Genomic DNA, 17216 nt, shown 5'->3' with positions numbered 1-17216 from the left:
TCGTACTTACCCAGAAGTTAGAAATAGTTTTACTCCTTCTAATCTTTCCTGGGTAATTATTCTGTGAAGAAAGTCTTCTGAACCATTTGTGTCTCATTTAATTCTGAGTATTTAATGGTTTTGGGTGTAAGGTAATTGCCCATCGGCAGCTTCTGTCAAGTATTTGGAAAGTTAATTTACCTATGTTTTGCAGAAGGAAGAATGGACAATTGCATGTTTGTGACGAATCAATGATCAGTGAAACGGACTCTGGTAAATATAATGAACTTGTTATTCATCACTTAAGAGTGTATATCATGTATGTACAAGTCCTTTCTACTTAATGTTCCATTAGGCAGATTGGTCGAAATAAGATTTGTGTGTCTGTTCAGGTATTGGCTCTACGATAATTAAATGCTGCTTAAAACCATTGCACCCTAAGCCTCTTACTTTTATTGTTCTCCATGAAAGAGTCATTAAGCCTCTCCATCTGCTGAAATGTTGCTGGTAAATTTCTGGTTGTCAACATGGACTGTGGAAATGTGGAAAACTAGACAATCTAGTTGAGTAGTTACTTGAATAATCATGAATAAATCAATACATGGTCACTCACTGATCATTGGCAGTGACGAAGAAGAGAAACTGTCGTCTTTGTTTTGGTTTGACCAATCAAGTCAGGAAGACTCTGAACAATCCGCAGTAAATGATAAGACTCGTGCTTTGGCAGATTTTGAAAGAAATACTTTCTCAGACCACCTGACTGGGACTGATATTTTGAGTCAAAGGAAGGACAATTTACAGGATCAGACCAGGCTTCTGTTTGCACTGGATAACATAAGAAGTAATGTGTCATCTAATAATATAGATACTGTCAACCAGCATAGCAGTCTCTGTAGAAGTGACTCTTCTAACTATGTTTCAGCAACAGACCTCAACAAACCACAAGAGGAGGTTTTTGGTAAGAGCTAGTGTTTAGAAGGGGATTTGAAGGCTTGTCATCTTGCTGCCTATGTAGTCTCAAATAACGTTGCGTATAAAGGAAATTATACATGTGTTTTTTATTTCATCTTTAGAATAATATGTCCTTGCTTTGTGATTCTTTTTAAATAGAAATTTAAAACAAAACTGAGACCAGAAGCTGTTTTACAATCACATGGTCACAGGTTTGAACTGTACTGCATTCATGCTGCTGCCTTGTCTGAGGACATGTAACTTGGAGATAGAACCTGCAATCATCCGTGCGTGTGTGTATGTGGCTAGATAACATTTTTTTGTTGTCAATTTTGTGCTGATCAAGACCAGGAAATGGACCACTTTCCATTTTGGCGATCTAGTAATTAGCACCAAGCACTCCTAGGCCACACAATCTCCAATCCAATATCCAGAAAATCAATTCCAGCTGCAGAAATCTGTGACCATTTGGAGCAGGGTACAGAATCCGTTGTCATTACACAAAATGCAGTTCCCCATACACAAGAAATCTAACCCACAATACAAAACATCCAAATTCCAGAGGAATCTATGGATGAAAAAAAATCACGATCCACCTAGTTTGATTCTTCTAGGCACACATCTCCGTAATAACCATGTTTGTTGATTAGTCATAACTTGTTTTTTAAATTTAGAGTACCCAGTTACTGTTTTTCAATTTAGTGTGGCCAATCCACCTACCCTGCACATCTTTGGGTTGTGGGGTGAGACCCACATGAAGAATGTGAAACTCCAGATGAACAGTGACCCAGAGCAGGATTGAACCCAGGTCCTCGGTGCAGTGAGGGAGCAGTGCACACCACTACACCACTGTGCTGCCCCTTGTCTAGCCATGACAATCAAATTTTATTCTACAACAGATCCAAATGCGAGACTAGGAGAAACCCCAACTTTGGAACTATAGATCAAATGTCATCTTGTCCTCCTAAGCATGCTCCATTTACAAATATGTCTCAAATTATTATTGAATACAGTATATGAAGTGTTCTTTGAAAGAATGCCAGCTTATTTGTATTTGAGTGAATCATCATCGTTTGTTTCCATCTCTCTAAATTACCTGTTTTGTAGTTTTTGCTTGCACAATTAAATAATTATTTTGCAAATTAGTTTTGAAATCATCCCCCTTCAAGTTCAGGCTGTCTTTTGATTCTACTGTCCTGGACAAAGTAAAATAATTTGTTGTGGTCTAGGTTACCTATTCTAGACAAGAGATTTAATGTGTAATTTATATAATGAGTGCTCTGTTTATTAGCTCAATTATTGTACCAAGATTTCTCTGGCTTACAGTTGTTTATTATTATGGTGCAGGAATCTCTTGTCTGAAGCCTGGTTTCAGCATGATTTTATTATATCACAATTTGTAAATAACTGAACTTATCAAAAAGCACCGTCTCCATTTCCAATTTTGCATGGTCACTGTGCATACTCGCCCTAATTTTTTAAAATACAGTGCTGCTTCTCTCTTTTGACCTTCCAGCTTTCTCCCCTCTGCCTCCTCTCTGCTTCCTTCCCCATCCTTACTGCTTTTCTCCCAACTGTCCAAGCCATTTATTTCCCTTTCCCAACTCTGCCTGCTTGCCTGTTTTTCCTTATCCAACCTGCTTGTTTGCTTCTCTGAAGATGCCTGCTCATCCTCCCGACTGCCTCACTCTCTGCTGGTCACCTGTTTGCCTCTTCTCTCTTCTGACTTTGTCACTTGCTGCGCTCTCCTTAGCCCTTGCTGTGGGTGAGGGCTTAGGAGAGGGGTGGTGAGCGGAGAAAATTGAGGAAGTTACAAAAGGGGTATTGAGGGCATCAGAAAAGGGGCAACAAGAGGGTGGGAGGATGATGAGCGAGAATGGTGATAAATGGGAAGCAAGTAGAAAGTTAGTAGAGCAGCAAGGTAATGAGATTTTGGGGCCATTAGGTTCAAGGCAGTCAAAAGGTTTTTTAATGTAAAATGCAACCCACACTCATTACATGCTCTCTTACAGAAAAATTATTTTCGTTTGACATGTTTTTCTTTTAGGAACATGGTAGGAGTACTAAACGAAGGATTTGTCAGTATGTGATCTGAAAATTTCAAAATTCAACTAGGGATTTATTAGTTTCCGTGGAACTGACAAACATCTAAAGGTTAAAATTTCTGGGGTAAAACATTTACCATATAGCAGAAATGAGAGAGGGGTAAGTAGTCCTGTTTTAATAGTTGTAATTAGGACCTGATGTATACGCAAAGTTCCATAAAAGAGGTAGGTAGAACCAGAGGTCAGACAGCTAAAATCTGGAAATTATAGATCAGTCAGCTTGACATCACTGATGGTGAAAAATAATTGAATCTGTATTAAAAGAAACAATAGACGAAATAGAAACATAATTTAGAAAATGTAGGGGGGGGGTGGGGGAAAGGAGACTTTCTGCTCCCATTCTTGGGGTGGAATCCGGAGTAGGAAATCCCGTGGAAGTCCAAAACACTTATGCCGGTGGGATTTTCCAGTATGATTGTCCCCGCCCCAGCCAATGACGTAACGGGAATTCCAATATTGGCTGTTAGATTATCCATTCTTGTCGCCATATGAATCGCAACCAGTCTTCCAGGGCATTCACCTGGCAAGTAAAATTTGCCAGAGAGTTCGGGTGTGTGCATCCCATGGGAGAGGGGGGGGGGGGGGGGGGGGGGGGGGGGGGTTCATACCTGGGCACTATGCCTGGAGGATAGTTATATTTTTAATTTCTACAGTGTGATGTCATGGGACCTGCCCCTTCATTTTTTTTCGACTATGGGCTGAACAATATTTGGGGATGGTGGCCATTTTTCCCGCCCACAGTGCCACTCTGCCCATTTTTGGAAAAAATCTGCCCTTCAAATTTTATGAAGTGGTATCAAGAAGAGTAGACAAGGTTAATGCAGTAGATTACATACTTGGGTTTTCAAAATGACATGCCACATGATATGCTCACGACAAAGTTTAGAGCATGCGGAATCTGAATGAATAGTATATTGGTTGAAAAGTAAAAAGAAAGTAGGGATTAAGGCTAGTTATTCAGGTAGGAGGAAGGCAGGAAGCAAGGATCAGTACTGGGATCACAGTTATTCATAATTTATATTAATGATTTGGAACTAGGAACAAGTAACTCATTCAAAATTTGCAGATAATGCCAAAGTGGGATTATAGCTGACACTGAGAATACAAGAACATATTGATTAACTTAGTTAACTTGAAGACTGGGAATGGCAAATGAACATTAACATTGAGAAATGGGATGTGATGCACCACAGCAGAAAAATAGGAACAGCGCCTGATCCTTTAGAAAATTAGAAACTGGGGTAAAATAGCCAAGGAATACAAGTAATATTAAAAACAGCATCAAAAGTTCAGGAAATCAATTAAAATGCTAGCAAAACGTGGATTAATTTCTAGGGGGGCAGACTTCCAAAGTAGTGAGGTTTTGTTAAACTTGTACAGGACTTTGGACAGGTCACACTTATCACATTGCTATAGAAACAATGGAGAAATGTTGAAAAGGATTTACAAGGATGATATTAGAACTGAAAGATTTTGGGAAAGATTATGAAGTTTTTTTAATTTATAAAAGCGGTCTTTAAAATAACAAATAGGTTGGAACGATTAAACATTGGGAGAATGTTTTCACTTGTGGGATAATCCAAAACTAGGGCTGTCAATACAAGATAAGTACAAATAAATCTAAAGGGAGGCAAGAAATTTCTTTACGTGGAGTAGAATGTGGGACATAGACCATAAGAAGTAGTTGAGGCAAATAATTTAGGTGCTTTCAAAAGGATATTAGGAAAATATGAGAAAAAAGGGAAGAGAAAGATAGGCTGAAGAGCTGAGGTAGATGGAATGAGATCTACGTGGTGTATTAACACTGGGTCAATGTCCTGTTTCTGTGTTGTGTATGTTATGGAACAAAAACATGGATGACGGTTTCAGCAGCTGATAAGCTGAGACTAGATGGACATGGGTAAAACTGTAAACTGGAGAATCCTCACTTTACAGTATACAATCTTCACGACCCCAGAGAAAAATTTTAAAATCTCAAAGACAGAACTCTCCAGAGTCAGAAGTGTACACTTTTTTTGTACCAACCATATTCAGAAATAAGCGACCGCTCAGTACTACCAATGCCACCTCCATGCAAGGTAGTAGATGGTGACCGACTTTGAGGTTTCACGTTGCAAAGAAGCAAGCTGCAACCTTTCCTGGTTCTTTTTGATGCAGAAAAGGACCCATGAGGCTTTGTAGGAGGAGAGGGAAGAGTGGAAAGGCAATCTGCTGCTTTGCGCAATTCCTATCACACACAGCAGTTGATTGTAATTCTAAACTGAGAACTTTTGCATTGCTATCTAATGTAATATCACAACAACGTATTTAATATTGGTTCCGTAATCTTATGTTAAACATTTTTCAAAAGATGCAGTCAGTGAATTGGGACAGAGGATCAGCAGATTTCGGACTCTCAACAATGAAGCAGAGTTTGACAGAGAGAGTGAAGAAGTGAGCAGCACCTCTGACGCTGGAAGCATAACTGGAAGACGACCAAATTCTGCCCAACCATTCTTCACAAGAGATCTGGTAACTAAGTTGAACAGTGTGTCATGTGAGATACCTTTAAGAAATGGGTGTTTATTACTGCAGTGATGTCAGAGTGGGTGGAGTTGGGCTGTCTCAGCTTTTTACTTTCATTTTAGGCTGTTTGCTGCAGGGTGTGTTTTAGTTTCGTTTTCAGAGCTGGATAGCTGCAGTCACAGCCAGAAGGTGTATGAATCTCTCTCTCTATTCTAAAGACTGTAAATCGATCCTTTGGTGATTTAAAACTAATAACTGATCTTAGTAGTGACTTTAACCTGATGTGCTTCTGTTTAAATGTTTTTTAAGTCTTCTGGATGTTAAAAGGACAGTTTAAGGATTATGTAGTGTTGTATTCTTTGGGGGTTGTATTTGAATTAATGGTTGCTAAGATGTTCACTATGTTTTAAAAAGGTTAACTTGAGTTCATAGCATAAACATTGTCTTGCTTTAAAAAATACTTTTCATTTCTGCTGTACCACACATGTAGAGTGGGCCGTGTGCTCCCCATACCACAAGTTGTGGGTCGGGTGAACTCCACAACTTTGGGGTTCTCTAAACCCTGGCCCATAACAAGTGTCCCAGCTTTGCTTGTTTTTGTACCAATTTGGGTCAGTGACATTTCTTTCTTCAATACATTTCATCCTACATGTTAACTGAAATATTCAATAAGATGAGCAAGTAATCTTCCAATAAGGACATATGCATGGAAATAAAATTAGACATAACAGCTCTTAATAAAATTATTTCGTTTTTGGGATGTGGGTAACATTGGTTAAAGGTATTGACCAACCCTGGTTTGCCCTTTAGGGCATTGAGTCAAACTACAGATTTAGCTTTAATGAAGTAATGATGAATAGGTCAAATCAGGCAGCTTCTTTTCCTTGAAGGTTAGTGGCACTGTAGGATTATGTCAATTCAGAAATATTTTCCTTTCCTCTCTGCAGTGGAGCTCTAGGCCTGGCGGAACTGACGGCTATGGTTGTATTTCAAATGCACCAAAATCATGTGAGTATTATGGTTTCATCTTTTCTGTGTATTTGCTTTTCAACTTACAAACCTATGCAAATCTGTTGTACAAAGGATCTAATGTCCAGTGAAACTCTGTTAATTCCTATTTCAAGCTGAAGCATTACTAAAATCCAGAGCTATAAGAGACCTTTTTATACTGCCACTTTTTTGGTTCAGATTCTAAGTATCTTTTGCACTCCAAATCTGGTTCTTTCATTCCCATAATAAATCAAAGACCTATTAAAAGTAGTATGGTAGCTCGTAGCACTTGTATCAAAACAAGCTTGTAGATTCATGCTGCCACCCCAGGACTGAATCACAATCCATACTCTCTGTTCAGTATTTTGTATGAGACATTAAACAAGTCAAAATGTGCCTGCCAGGTTGAACATAAACAATAGTAGGCCATTGTGGCTGATCTGACTGTGGCCTTAACTTCACTTCCCTGCTTGCTCTCACTCCAACCCACTGTAACTCTTGACTCCCTAGTCTATCAAAAAACTGCCATAACTCAGCTGTGAATATATTCAATAATCCAGCCTTCATAGCTCTCGGGCAAAGAGAATTCCAAAGACTAATGGCCCTTCATTTCCGTGTTAAATGGGAGACACCTTATTTTGAGATATGCCCCCTAGTTCCAGATTTCCCTCGAGGGGAAATATCCTCTGCATCTACCCTGTTTCAGAATCTTGTGTTTCAATAAGACCACATCTCTAAACTTCAACGAATAAAGACTCAATCTTTCCTCATAAGACAAACCCCTTCACCCCAGGAACCCCAACTTAGTGAACCTTCTATAAATTCTCTCCACTAGAAGTATATCCTTCCTTAAAAAGAGACCAAAAGTATATGCAGTATTCCAGGTGCGGTCTCACCAATGGCTGGTACAGTTGGAATAAGACTTCCCAACTTTTATACTTCGTAATAAAGTTCAAAGAATAGACATAAAAGATCAAAAACCAGCTGAGCTAATCATTATTTATGGGACCTGATTCTGCGCAGCGCAACTTGCCTCCGTATGAGACACTCCAATTCAAAAGTATTAAATGATTGTAAAGTGCTTTGCAACGTTGTCAGTATGTAATGAGACAACGTGTAAAAATATTTTTTTTCTTATTGAAACGTTACAGAATTTATAATTTTAATCCATATTGTTGCAGTTATTAGACCACTAATGGATCACCCTCACACAAGAAACATAAAGAAAAGTGATCCTGTAGCAAAGTAAGTGCTGAATTTTTCTAAACTTTTAACTTGTGTTGTTTATGTCTTTATCTTCCATTTTACTATTTTCTCCAATTTTTTAGATTTGCTTCCAGGAAGTGCAAATATCCTTTCCTTTTGTCACCTTGGTCCCCACCCTACCTTCTAGAAGGCCATTCTCTTTGGGACATTTTTATTCAATATTTCATCTCGCCCCATTACCTAGACTCCAGATATTTTGTATGAGAGAAATGTGCTGTATTCAGTGTTCAGCGAAGCAAATGCCTACTTTGCCACGTCTATTTTGTTTACCTCTAATCTTGATCTGACTTTAAATTCTCACAAACCGCTTTCTCTCTAGCCTATGTTATACCACTCAACTTTAGGTTCAGGAACTGTAACTTTTTGATTCATACTCTGCTCTGCAATCTTCTGGCCTAATAGTTGATCTTTAATGATATATCCAAGCACAGTTTGGGTGAGGCAAACGGCATGCTTTCCTTCATCGGAAGGGGTATTGAATACAAGAATTGGCAGGTCATGTTACAGTTGTATAAGACTTTGGTTCAGACACATTTGGAATACTGCATACAGTTCTGGTCGCCACATTACCAAAAGGATGTGGATGCTTTGGAGAAGGTTCACCAGGATGTTGCCTGGTATGGAGGGTGCTAGCTATGAAGAGAGGTTGAGTTGATAAGGATTATTTTCATTAGAAAGACGGCGGTCGAGGGGGGACCTCATTGAGGTCTACAAAATCATGAGAGGTATAGACAGGGTGGATAGCAAGAAGCTTTTTCCCCCAGAGTGGGTGACTTAATTACTCGGGGTCATGAGTTCAAGGTGAGAGGGGAAAAGTTTAAGGGAGATATGCGTGGAAAGTTCTTTACGCAGAGGGTGGTGGGTGCCTGGAACGCATTGCCGGCGGAGGTGGTAGAGGCGGGCACGATAGCGTCATTTAAGATGTATCTAGACAGATACATGAATGGGCACGGAGCAGAGGGATACAGATCCTTAGAAAATAGGCGACAGTTTTAGAGAGGATCTGAATCGATGCAGGCTTGGGGGGCCAAAGGGCCTGTTCCCGCGCTGTAATCTTTCTTTGTTCTTCTTTGAGAGAAAATAACTATTGGCCTACAGAAGAGGCTTTGGCCAGTTCTGTGTTCTGCTGTTTCTAATAAAAAATGTCATTTCTGTCCATTTCTCTTCACTTTTAGGATTTTTGTTTTCTTTCATTGTTGCAGGTACATGTTTTTAAACACTTGTTCGATTATTCAACTCATAGCTCCCTTTGACAATACTTCATTTATTTGGATCAGTGCTGCCAGATGCTGACATGCTGCCACATTTTCAGGAGTGCAATTTTATTTCTTATTCTGAACATCAACCTTATTCAATAGGGGTCATGACAAAACTTACAAAAATATTTTAGAACATAGAACATTACAGCGCAGTACAGGCCCTTCGGCCCTCTATGTTGTGCCGACCTGTGAAACCCCTCTAAAGCCCATCTACACTATTCCCTTATCGTCCATATGCCTATCCAATGACCATTTGAATGCGTTTAGTGTTGGCGAGTCCACTACTGTTGCAGGCAGGGCATTCCACGCCCTTGCTACTCTCCGAGTAAAGAATCTACCTCTGACATCTGTCCTATATCTATCTCCCCTCAATTTAAAGCTATGTCCCCTCGTGCAGGACATCACCATCCGAGGAAAAAGGCTCTCAATGTCCACCCTATCTGATCATCTTGTATGCCTCTATTAAGTCACCTCTTAACCTTCTTCTCTCTAACGAAAACAGCCTCAAGTCCTTCAGCCTTTCCTCGTAAGATTTTCCCTCCATACCAGGCAACATCCTTGTAAATCTCCTCTGTACCCTTTCCAATGTTTCCACATTCTTCCTATAATGCGGCGACCAGAACTGCACGCAATACTCCAAATGCGGCTGCACCAGAGTTTTGTACAACTGCAACATGACCTCATGGCTCCGAAACTCAATTCCTCTACCAATAAAAGGTAACACACCGTACGCCTTCTTAACAACCCTCTCAATCTGGGTGGCAACTTTCAGGGATCTATGAACATGGACACCGAGATCTCTCTGCTCGTCCACACTACCAAGAATCTTCCATTAGCCCAGTCTTCCTTTTATTCCTTCCAAAATGAATCACCTCACACTTTTCTGCATTAAACTCCATTTGTCACCTGTCAACCTAGCTCTGCAGCTTATCTATGTCCCCTGTAACTTGTAACATCCTTCTGCACTGTCCACAACTTTAGTGTCATCTGCAGATTTACTCACCCATCCTTCTACGCCCTCCTCCAGGTCATTTATAAAAATGACAAACAGCAGCGGCCCCAAAACAGATCCTTGTGGTACACCACTAGTTACTGGACACCAGTCTGAACATTTCCCATCAACCACCACCCTTTGTTTTCTATCAGCTAGCCAATTTCTGATCCAAACTGCTAAATCACCCTGAATCATTACTCTGTATTTTCGGCAAAAGCCTACCATGGGGAACCTTATCAAACGCTTCACTGAAATCCATATACACCAGATCCACCTTTACCCTCATCCACCTGTTTGGTCACCTTCTTGAAGAACTCAATAAGGTTTGTGAGGCACGACCTACCCTTCACAAAACCATGTTGACCATCTCTAATAAACCTTTCCAAGACTTTTCCCACAACGGAAGGCTCACTGGTCTACAGTTACCGGGGTTATCTCTACTCCCCTTCTTAAACAAGGGTACAACATTTGCTATCCTCCAGTCTTCTCGCACTATTCCTGTAGACAAAGATGACGTAAAGATCAAAACCAAAGGCTCAGCAATCTCCTCCCTAGCTTCCCAGAGAATCCTAGGATAAATCCCATCCAGCCCAGGGGACTTAGCGATTCTGGAAAGTGAAAATAGATAACACCTCCTCCTTCTGAACCTCAAGCCCATCTAGTCTAGTAGCCTGTATCTCAGTATTCTCCTCGACAACATTGTCTTTTTCCTGTGTGAATACGGACTAAAAATACTCATTTAGCACCTCTCCTATCTCCTCGGACTCCACGCACAACTTCCCACTACTGTCCTTGACTGGTCCTACTCTTACCTTAGTCATTCTTTTATTCCTGACATACCTATAGAAAGCTTTAGGGTTATCCTTGATCCTACCTGCCAAAGACTTCCCATGTCCCCTCCTGGCTAACTTGTAACTCTTGAGCGCCCTAACTGAACCTTCACGTCTCATCTTTACACAAGCCTCCTTCTTCCTCTTGACAAGTGTTTCAACTGTTTTAGTAAACCACAGTTCCCTCGCTCGACCACTTCCTCCCTGCCTGACAGCTACATACTTATCAAGGACACGCAGTAGCTGTTCCTTGAACAAGCTCCACATTTCCATTGTGTCCATCCCCTGCATCCTAAGTCTTGCCTCATCGCATCATAATTGCCTTTCCCCCAGATATGACTCTTGCCTTGCGGTATATACCTATCCCTTTCCATCACTAAAGTAAACATAATCGAATTGTGGTCACTATCACCAAAGAGCTCACCTACTTCCAAATCTAATACGTGTCCTTGTTCATTACCCAGTACCAAATCCAATACGGCCTATCTACATACTGCGTCAGGAAACCCTCCTGCACACATTGGACAAAAACGGACCCATCTAAAGTATTCGAACTATAGTGTTTCCATTCAATATTTGGAAAGTTAAAGTCCCACATCATAACTACCCTGTTACTTTTGCTCTTATCCAGAATCATCTTTGCAATCCTTTCCTCTACATCTCTGGAACTTTTCCGAGGCCTATAGAAAACCCCTAACAGGGTGACCTCTCCTTTCCTGTTTCTTAACACAGCCCATACTACCTCAGTATTCGAGTCCTCATCAAATCTCCTCTCAGCCACCGTAATACTGTCCTTGACTAACTATGCCACCCTCCCCCCTCTTACCACCTTCCGAGCTTACTGAAATATCTAAACCCCAGCACCTGCACCAACCATTCCTCGCCCTGCTCTATCCATGTCTCTGAAATGGCCACAACATCGAAGTCCCAGGTACCAACCTATGTCGCAAGCTCACCCACCTTATTCCGGATACTCCTGGCATTGAAGTAGACGCACTTTAAACCACCTTCCTTCCGGTACACTCCTGCAACTTTGAAACCTTACTCATGACCTCACTACTCTCAACTTCTTGTGTACTGGAGCTACAATTGAGGTTCTGATATCCCCTGCTGAACTAGTTTAAATCCTCCCGCAGAGCATTCGCAAACCTCCCTTCCCCAGGATATTAGTACCCCTGTGGTCCAGGTGTAGACCATCCCGTTTGTAGAGGTCCCAATTATCCAGGAATCTGAAACCCTCCCTCCTGCACTATCCCTGCAGCCATGTGTTCAACTGCTCTCTTTCCCTATTCCTCGACTCGCTAGCACGTGGCACGGGTAACAACCCAGAGATAATAACTCTGTTTGTCCTGGATCTAAGTTTCCACCCTGGCTCCCTGAATTCCTGCCTATGTCATTGGTACCTATGTGGACCACGACTTGGGGCTGCTCCCCCTTGAGGATCCCGAGAAAACGATCCGAGACATCGCGGACCCTGGCACCTGGGAGGCAACACACCAACAGCAAGTCTCTCTCGTTCCCACAGAATCTCTTATCTATCCCCCTAACTATGGAGTCTCCAATGACTAATGTTCTTCTCCTCTCCCCCTTTCCCTTCTGAGCAACCGGGACAGACTCTGTGCCAGAGACCTGTACCCCATGGCTGACCCCTGGTAAGTCTTCCTCCCCCCCCCCAACAGTATACCTGTTACTAAGGGGACTGACCATAGGGGATCCCTGTACTGACTGCTTCCCCCCCAGCCACTCTCACCATCACCCATCTATCTTTATTCTTTGGCGTAACTACCTCTCTGAAGCTTCTATCTATGACCACCTCTGCCTCCTGAATGATCCGAAGTTCATCCAGCTCCAGTTCCCTAACACGGTTTCTAAGGAGCTGGAGTTGGGTGCACTTCCCACATTTTTGACATTAATCTTATATCCGCATAAGTTTATGGTCAGTTGAAAATTAATTTTTTGATAATCAAATTCTCAAATGTTGGCACTTTTTAGGGGACACGTGTGTAGCAAAAAGTAAGCGTATTGAGTTGCTTTATAGTAGTCAAATTTGTGCTTGTGAAGCCACTCCATATTACTACTGGAATGCATCGCCTTAGAGTGAAGAGAAAAATCTTACTGGAATTCCCTTACCAATAGGATGACTTTAATTTCAGCCTGGTGATAATCTCTGCACTTTAGGTGACTGAGCAGAGATTTCACTATGTATATCCAATTGTCTTTTTAAGGTATTTTGAATATAAACGAAACTGGGAAACTTTCAAAGCTCCTGGAGAAAAAGATAGGAAAGAATTGCGATGGGGAATAAGGGTATGTATCTTTAATCCTTTACCAAAACACAAATTCATGATGTCAGCACTCTTAAATAATCATTTCATGTATAACTTATTCTTCCCAGGAACAAATGTTTTATAAGAACCAACTACCTCTTGTGAGTAGTCTATTTTCTTTTCACTTCCACTGTCTTTTCCCAACGAATGTAAGCCCAATTCCCATGAATTATGGTGGTCACATTTATATACAATATAAAATACTAAATCAGCAAGATATATTTATAATACCTTGCATTTGCAATATAGTAAACAAATACCTGCTGCAGTTTACATTTAAAGTATCTTCACTGATTATTGGAATAAGTTGACACTTGTTGTACATTTCATCTATAACTATAGAGTTGTAAATGTTGTGAATTTAGTTCTATTAATATCTTTGAATTCACCCCACTGTAGAAACCTCAACACATTTATGTTCCAAATGACTACGTTGTACCAACAGAGAAGAAAAGGTCTGCATTACGGTGGCAAATTAGACATGAACTAGCAAGTGGAACCATTCCACAGAAGTTTTTCTGTCCTTTTTAGTAACTTAAATTACCTCCTTTTGTAATTGACTTCATTGTGCAATTTATGTTTAGTCAAAGATTTTATTGAATCATAAAAGTCATCTTTTCTGAATGTTTTCTGCATAATTCTTAAAGAAAGTCTTTGTAAGGTAGCTTGAATGGATAGAGGGGGGAGAATCTGGTATCATGCCATAGCAGCTTCTTCTCTAGAAAACGAACTGCATCCAATGTTAGAACCAAGGTTTCATGTTTCAGCATGCTGTGAACATTGAGCCCTGAAAGACAAACAAAAATCCAGACTAATTTGGAGACAGCTTTCCATGTCAGCATAAAGTGCAATTTGAAAATAGGATAAATCCTCAACTAACAAAGTAACCTAAATAGGTAATGACCCCACTTTTCTAGAGTAGTGATGTCGCTTACCAAGTTTTGAATGCTGTAATCGTAATCCTTTCGTAAGATTACCATGTATTCTAGTTTATTTGCTCAGGCTTTTATCATATTACATGGGCCATTAAATATAACCATACTATCAGGATTTCATTGAAAACTAGTGTAAAATGAAACAGGGAAGTAAATTAAAAATAGATGAATGGAAAGAAATCCAAAATCAGGCATACTATTCATGTTCAAAATTGTTTGGTTTACTGAAACATAAAATAAATTCACTATGGCATATGAATTTGAAATTCTCAATTTAATTTTGGACCAAAGAAACAAAATCTTACCTATAACAGGCATTACTGTTACAGTTTTAGAATATCGTGTTGCTGCTAAAATATTTTCTGGCATGTCTTCATTACTAAAGAAATGAACAATAAGTAAATCAATTTCACAATACATATACATTGAATACAGCGATTTGTGGACATTGGTTGACGATGTATGATTTCCAAGAGCACCAAATACAAGCATTCTTCTTTACAATGTTACCCAGCTAAATGTCACATTTGCAGAATCCCCTAAAAAGATTTACTTTTGACTTTTCGGTTTACCATTTGGCTGGTTTATTTTAATGGACGCTTTGTGCAGTTGTAGTTTGTATAGTAGATAATGTTTGAGGAACACCCATAAAGTCAAACATTCCTACTGAAGGAATTTCATACTATATCGGATAGCTACACCTTACAGAAAAAATTATTTATTCTATAAATGGAGGCACTAAACTGCAGGACTGCATTTATTGCCCATTGCTACTTAGATCTTTGCGATAAAATCAATAGCTACACTGGAAACTCACCTCCATTTTGAGTGAACTTGCCAAATCACTTGAGGGTTTGTACAGGTAAGCAGTACTAGTTCCTAAAGATTAGTGAAACTGTTGGTTCTTACAATCACTCCACTTACCATGGTAGAACTGTAACTGATTACCTTACTGTCCAGTATCTACCTGCTGCACTTTGCTACACTGTGTACTTGGAATAGTGTGATTCAAATAAAATACATTTCAACTGACTTTCTTCAAGCTAACATATATGGTAGGTTGTTTTGAATTTTCCTGTGTGATGATTTATTAACCAGCTAAAACTTGGATCAAATGGCCATTATAACTGCACAATGAAAGAATTCAATTCAGATATGGTGCATTTATAAAAGCCAGTAATGGCAAAATTGCATCGGAGTGATCTTTTATAATAGATTAAAAAACCTGAACTAATTTTCAGTGAAAACAGTTATAGGAGATTCACAAATACTTACACATCTACAATAAGGACAGAATCTCCCCAATGTCTATACCGTGCCAAGTCAAGAAGATATTGAAGATCTGGGCTGGGCATCTCGAGGGAATCAATAATGTGAAGGTAATCCTAAATATACAAGCAATGTTATAGTAAGTACAACACAAGTGGTATAAAAAACATTAGTGAGCAGAATATTAAAATGTTGTTATTCCACGAAATAGATTTGCTAACAATTAGACTGGGAAATATTGCTTTAGTTTTTTGAATTCAAATGTCTGGCATGGTTTGGAAGATGAGCTGGAGAACAACCTCTGCTATGAACAATGGCAAAGTCAACTGGAGCTATATTTACACACTAGACAGATGGGGGGAGGGGGGGCAAAGAGGTTGAGAAGAGAGAGAAGGGATTAGTTCAGTTGGCTTGATGGCTGCAGCATCATGCCAACAATTTCAGCTGACTGGTCGTTTATGGAGGTCTATCTCCTTGCTTTGCCCCACTCTTGCAAAATGACTCTCTAATGGATAGAGATGCCCATGATCCTTTGTGGACTATGAAGAAAGACAGGTGAAGACTCAAGTAGAGCATAAACACCTGAATGGAGTGGCTGGATGAATGATCTTGTTAACTGTATCAATTGATGTTCAATATATGGGTGCGGGGCATTGGTTACCCAGGCACAAAGATGACATCAGGAGGTATGTACCCATAATGTTTCACTAACTAAATCTATGCCAAGCTCTAGAATTCCCTCGATTCTGCCTGTCTCCTCAAACATACTCTCAACAAGCATTACATCATCTGCCCTAATATCTTATATGGCGCACTCATTTTTATTTTGATGCTGCTCCTGTAATACAGCTCAATGTTTTAAACAACAATAATCTCATTACAAATGAGCATTCAAACAATTTTCGATATATTCTCTCCTCTTCTCCCCCCCCCCCCCCCACAAAGCTGCTGCTGATGATAAAAGCTTTAAAGAAGGTGATGAACTGCTTCCACCGATACCCTAATGGCCTACTTTTCCATTTTAAAAAAACTGCAAGATTTCCCCCAGCCATGTCGCCACCTTTCGTGGAGCTGGCAATCTCCATCATAGCAGGACTCCTTTCCAGGACATCAGAGATGAAGGCCAGTACATCAACCTTCTTCCTCTCCTGCAGCTCCGGCACTACAACGATTGCCACCAATGGGCGCAGATTCAGCCTGACTCCCACAAACTCTGACATAGTCTCAAACAAGGAAAAGGCCCAAAAACTCAACTTGGGGCAAAACCAAAACATGTGAATGGTTCGCCAGCCCCTTCCTGTATCGCTCACACCTGTCCTCAACCACAGGAAATAACCCATTTGTGCACCCTTGTTAGGTGAGCCCCACCAGTTTGAATTGTATCAGACTCAGCCTGGTACAGGAAGAGGTAGAATTGACCCGTCTCCAGTTCCAGCCCCAATTCTTCCTCCCATTTCCCTTTGACTTCCTTTAATGGGGCCTTCCTGGTCTCCAACAACTGCCTATTTATGTCAGATATCCTTCCCTCCCCTACCTCATCTGAGGACAGCACCTTATCCATGAGAGTAGGCACCGGTAGCCGGGGAAACGAAGACCACTCCTTCCGAACAAAATTTCTCACCTCCATGTACCCAAATGTACTTCCCTTGGAAGTTGGAACTTCTGCATCAACTCCACTAGCCCCGCAAACCTACCTCCACGAATAGATCGCTGAACCTCTCCGCCCCCTCCCTCTTCCATAAAAGCAAATCACTGTGGATGCTGGAAAATCTCAGCAGTCTGGCAGCATCTGAAGGGAGGAAAAGA

At 40.5% G+C, this 17216-nt stretch overlaps 2 protein-coding genes across 5 annotated transcripts in view; one reads left to right on the top strand and one right to left on the bottom strand.

Moving 5' to 3' along the window:
- si:dkey-23f9.4 (hydrolethalus syndrome protein 1 homolog) overlaps window positions 1-14088 on the top strand; it is a 45728-nt gene extending 31640 nt beyond the window's left edge. For 2 of the 4 annotated variants that reach the window (XM_038814667.1, XM_038814676.1), the window contains exons 6-11: window positions 194-252; window positions 5386-5546; window positions 6488-6548; window positions 7712-7775; window positions 13105-13186; window positions 13275-14088. In XM_038814667.1, coding sequence (XP_038670595.1) covers window positions 194-252; window positions 5386-5546; window positions 6488-6548; window positions 7712-7775; window positions 13105-13186; window positions 13275-13517 — 670 coding nt within the window. In that variant the 3' untranslated portion in view covers window positions 13518-14088. Of the gene's footprint in view, window positions 1-193; window positions 253-302; window positions 938-5385; window positions 5547-6487; window positions 6549-7711; window positions 7776-13104; window positions 13187-13274 lie in introns of those variants that run through there. The other 2 variants (XM_038814684.1, XM_038814692.1) reach the window with 2 other exon arrangements.
- The window catches only part of mrpl4 (mitochondrial ribosomal protein L4), a 38232-nt gene continuing 34795 nt past the window's right edge, over window positions 13780-17216 (bottom strand). Inside the window, exons 7-9 of the mRNA XM_038814703.1 lie at window positions 15417-15526; window positions 14447-14520; window positions 13780-13993 (exon numbers count right to left, since the gene is read on the bottom strand). Coding sequence (XP_038670631.1) covers window positions 13848-13993; window positions 14447-14520; window positions 15417-15526 — 330 coding nt within the window. The 3' untranslated portion in view covers window positions 13780-13847. The remainder of the gene's footprint in view (window positions 13994-14446; window positions 14521-15416; window positions 15527-17216) is intronic.

The sequence above is a fragment of the Scyliorhinus canicula genome, chromosome 1 (assembly GCF_902713615.1).
Source record: "Scyliorhinus canicula chromosome 1, sScyCan1.1, whole genome shotgun sequence".
NCBI lineage: Eukaryota > Metazoa > Chordata > Chondrichthyes > Carcharhiniformes > Scyliorhinidae > Scyliorhinus > Scyliorhinus canicula.
This window is presented reverse-complemented; position numbering and strand designations above follow the sequence as displayed.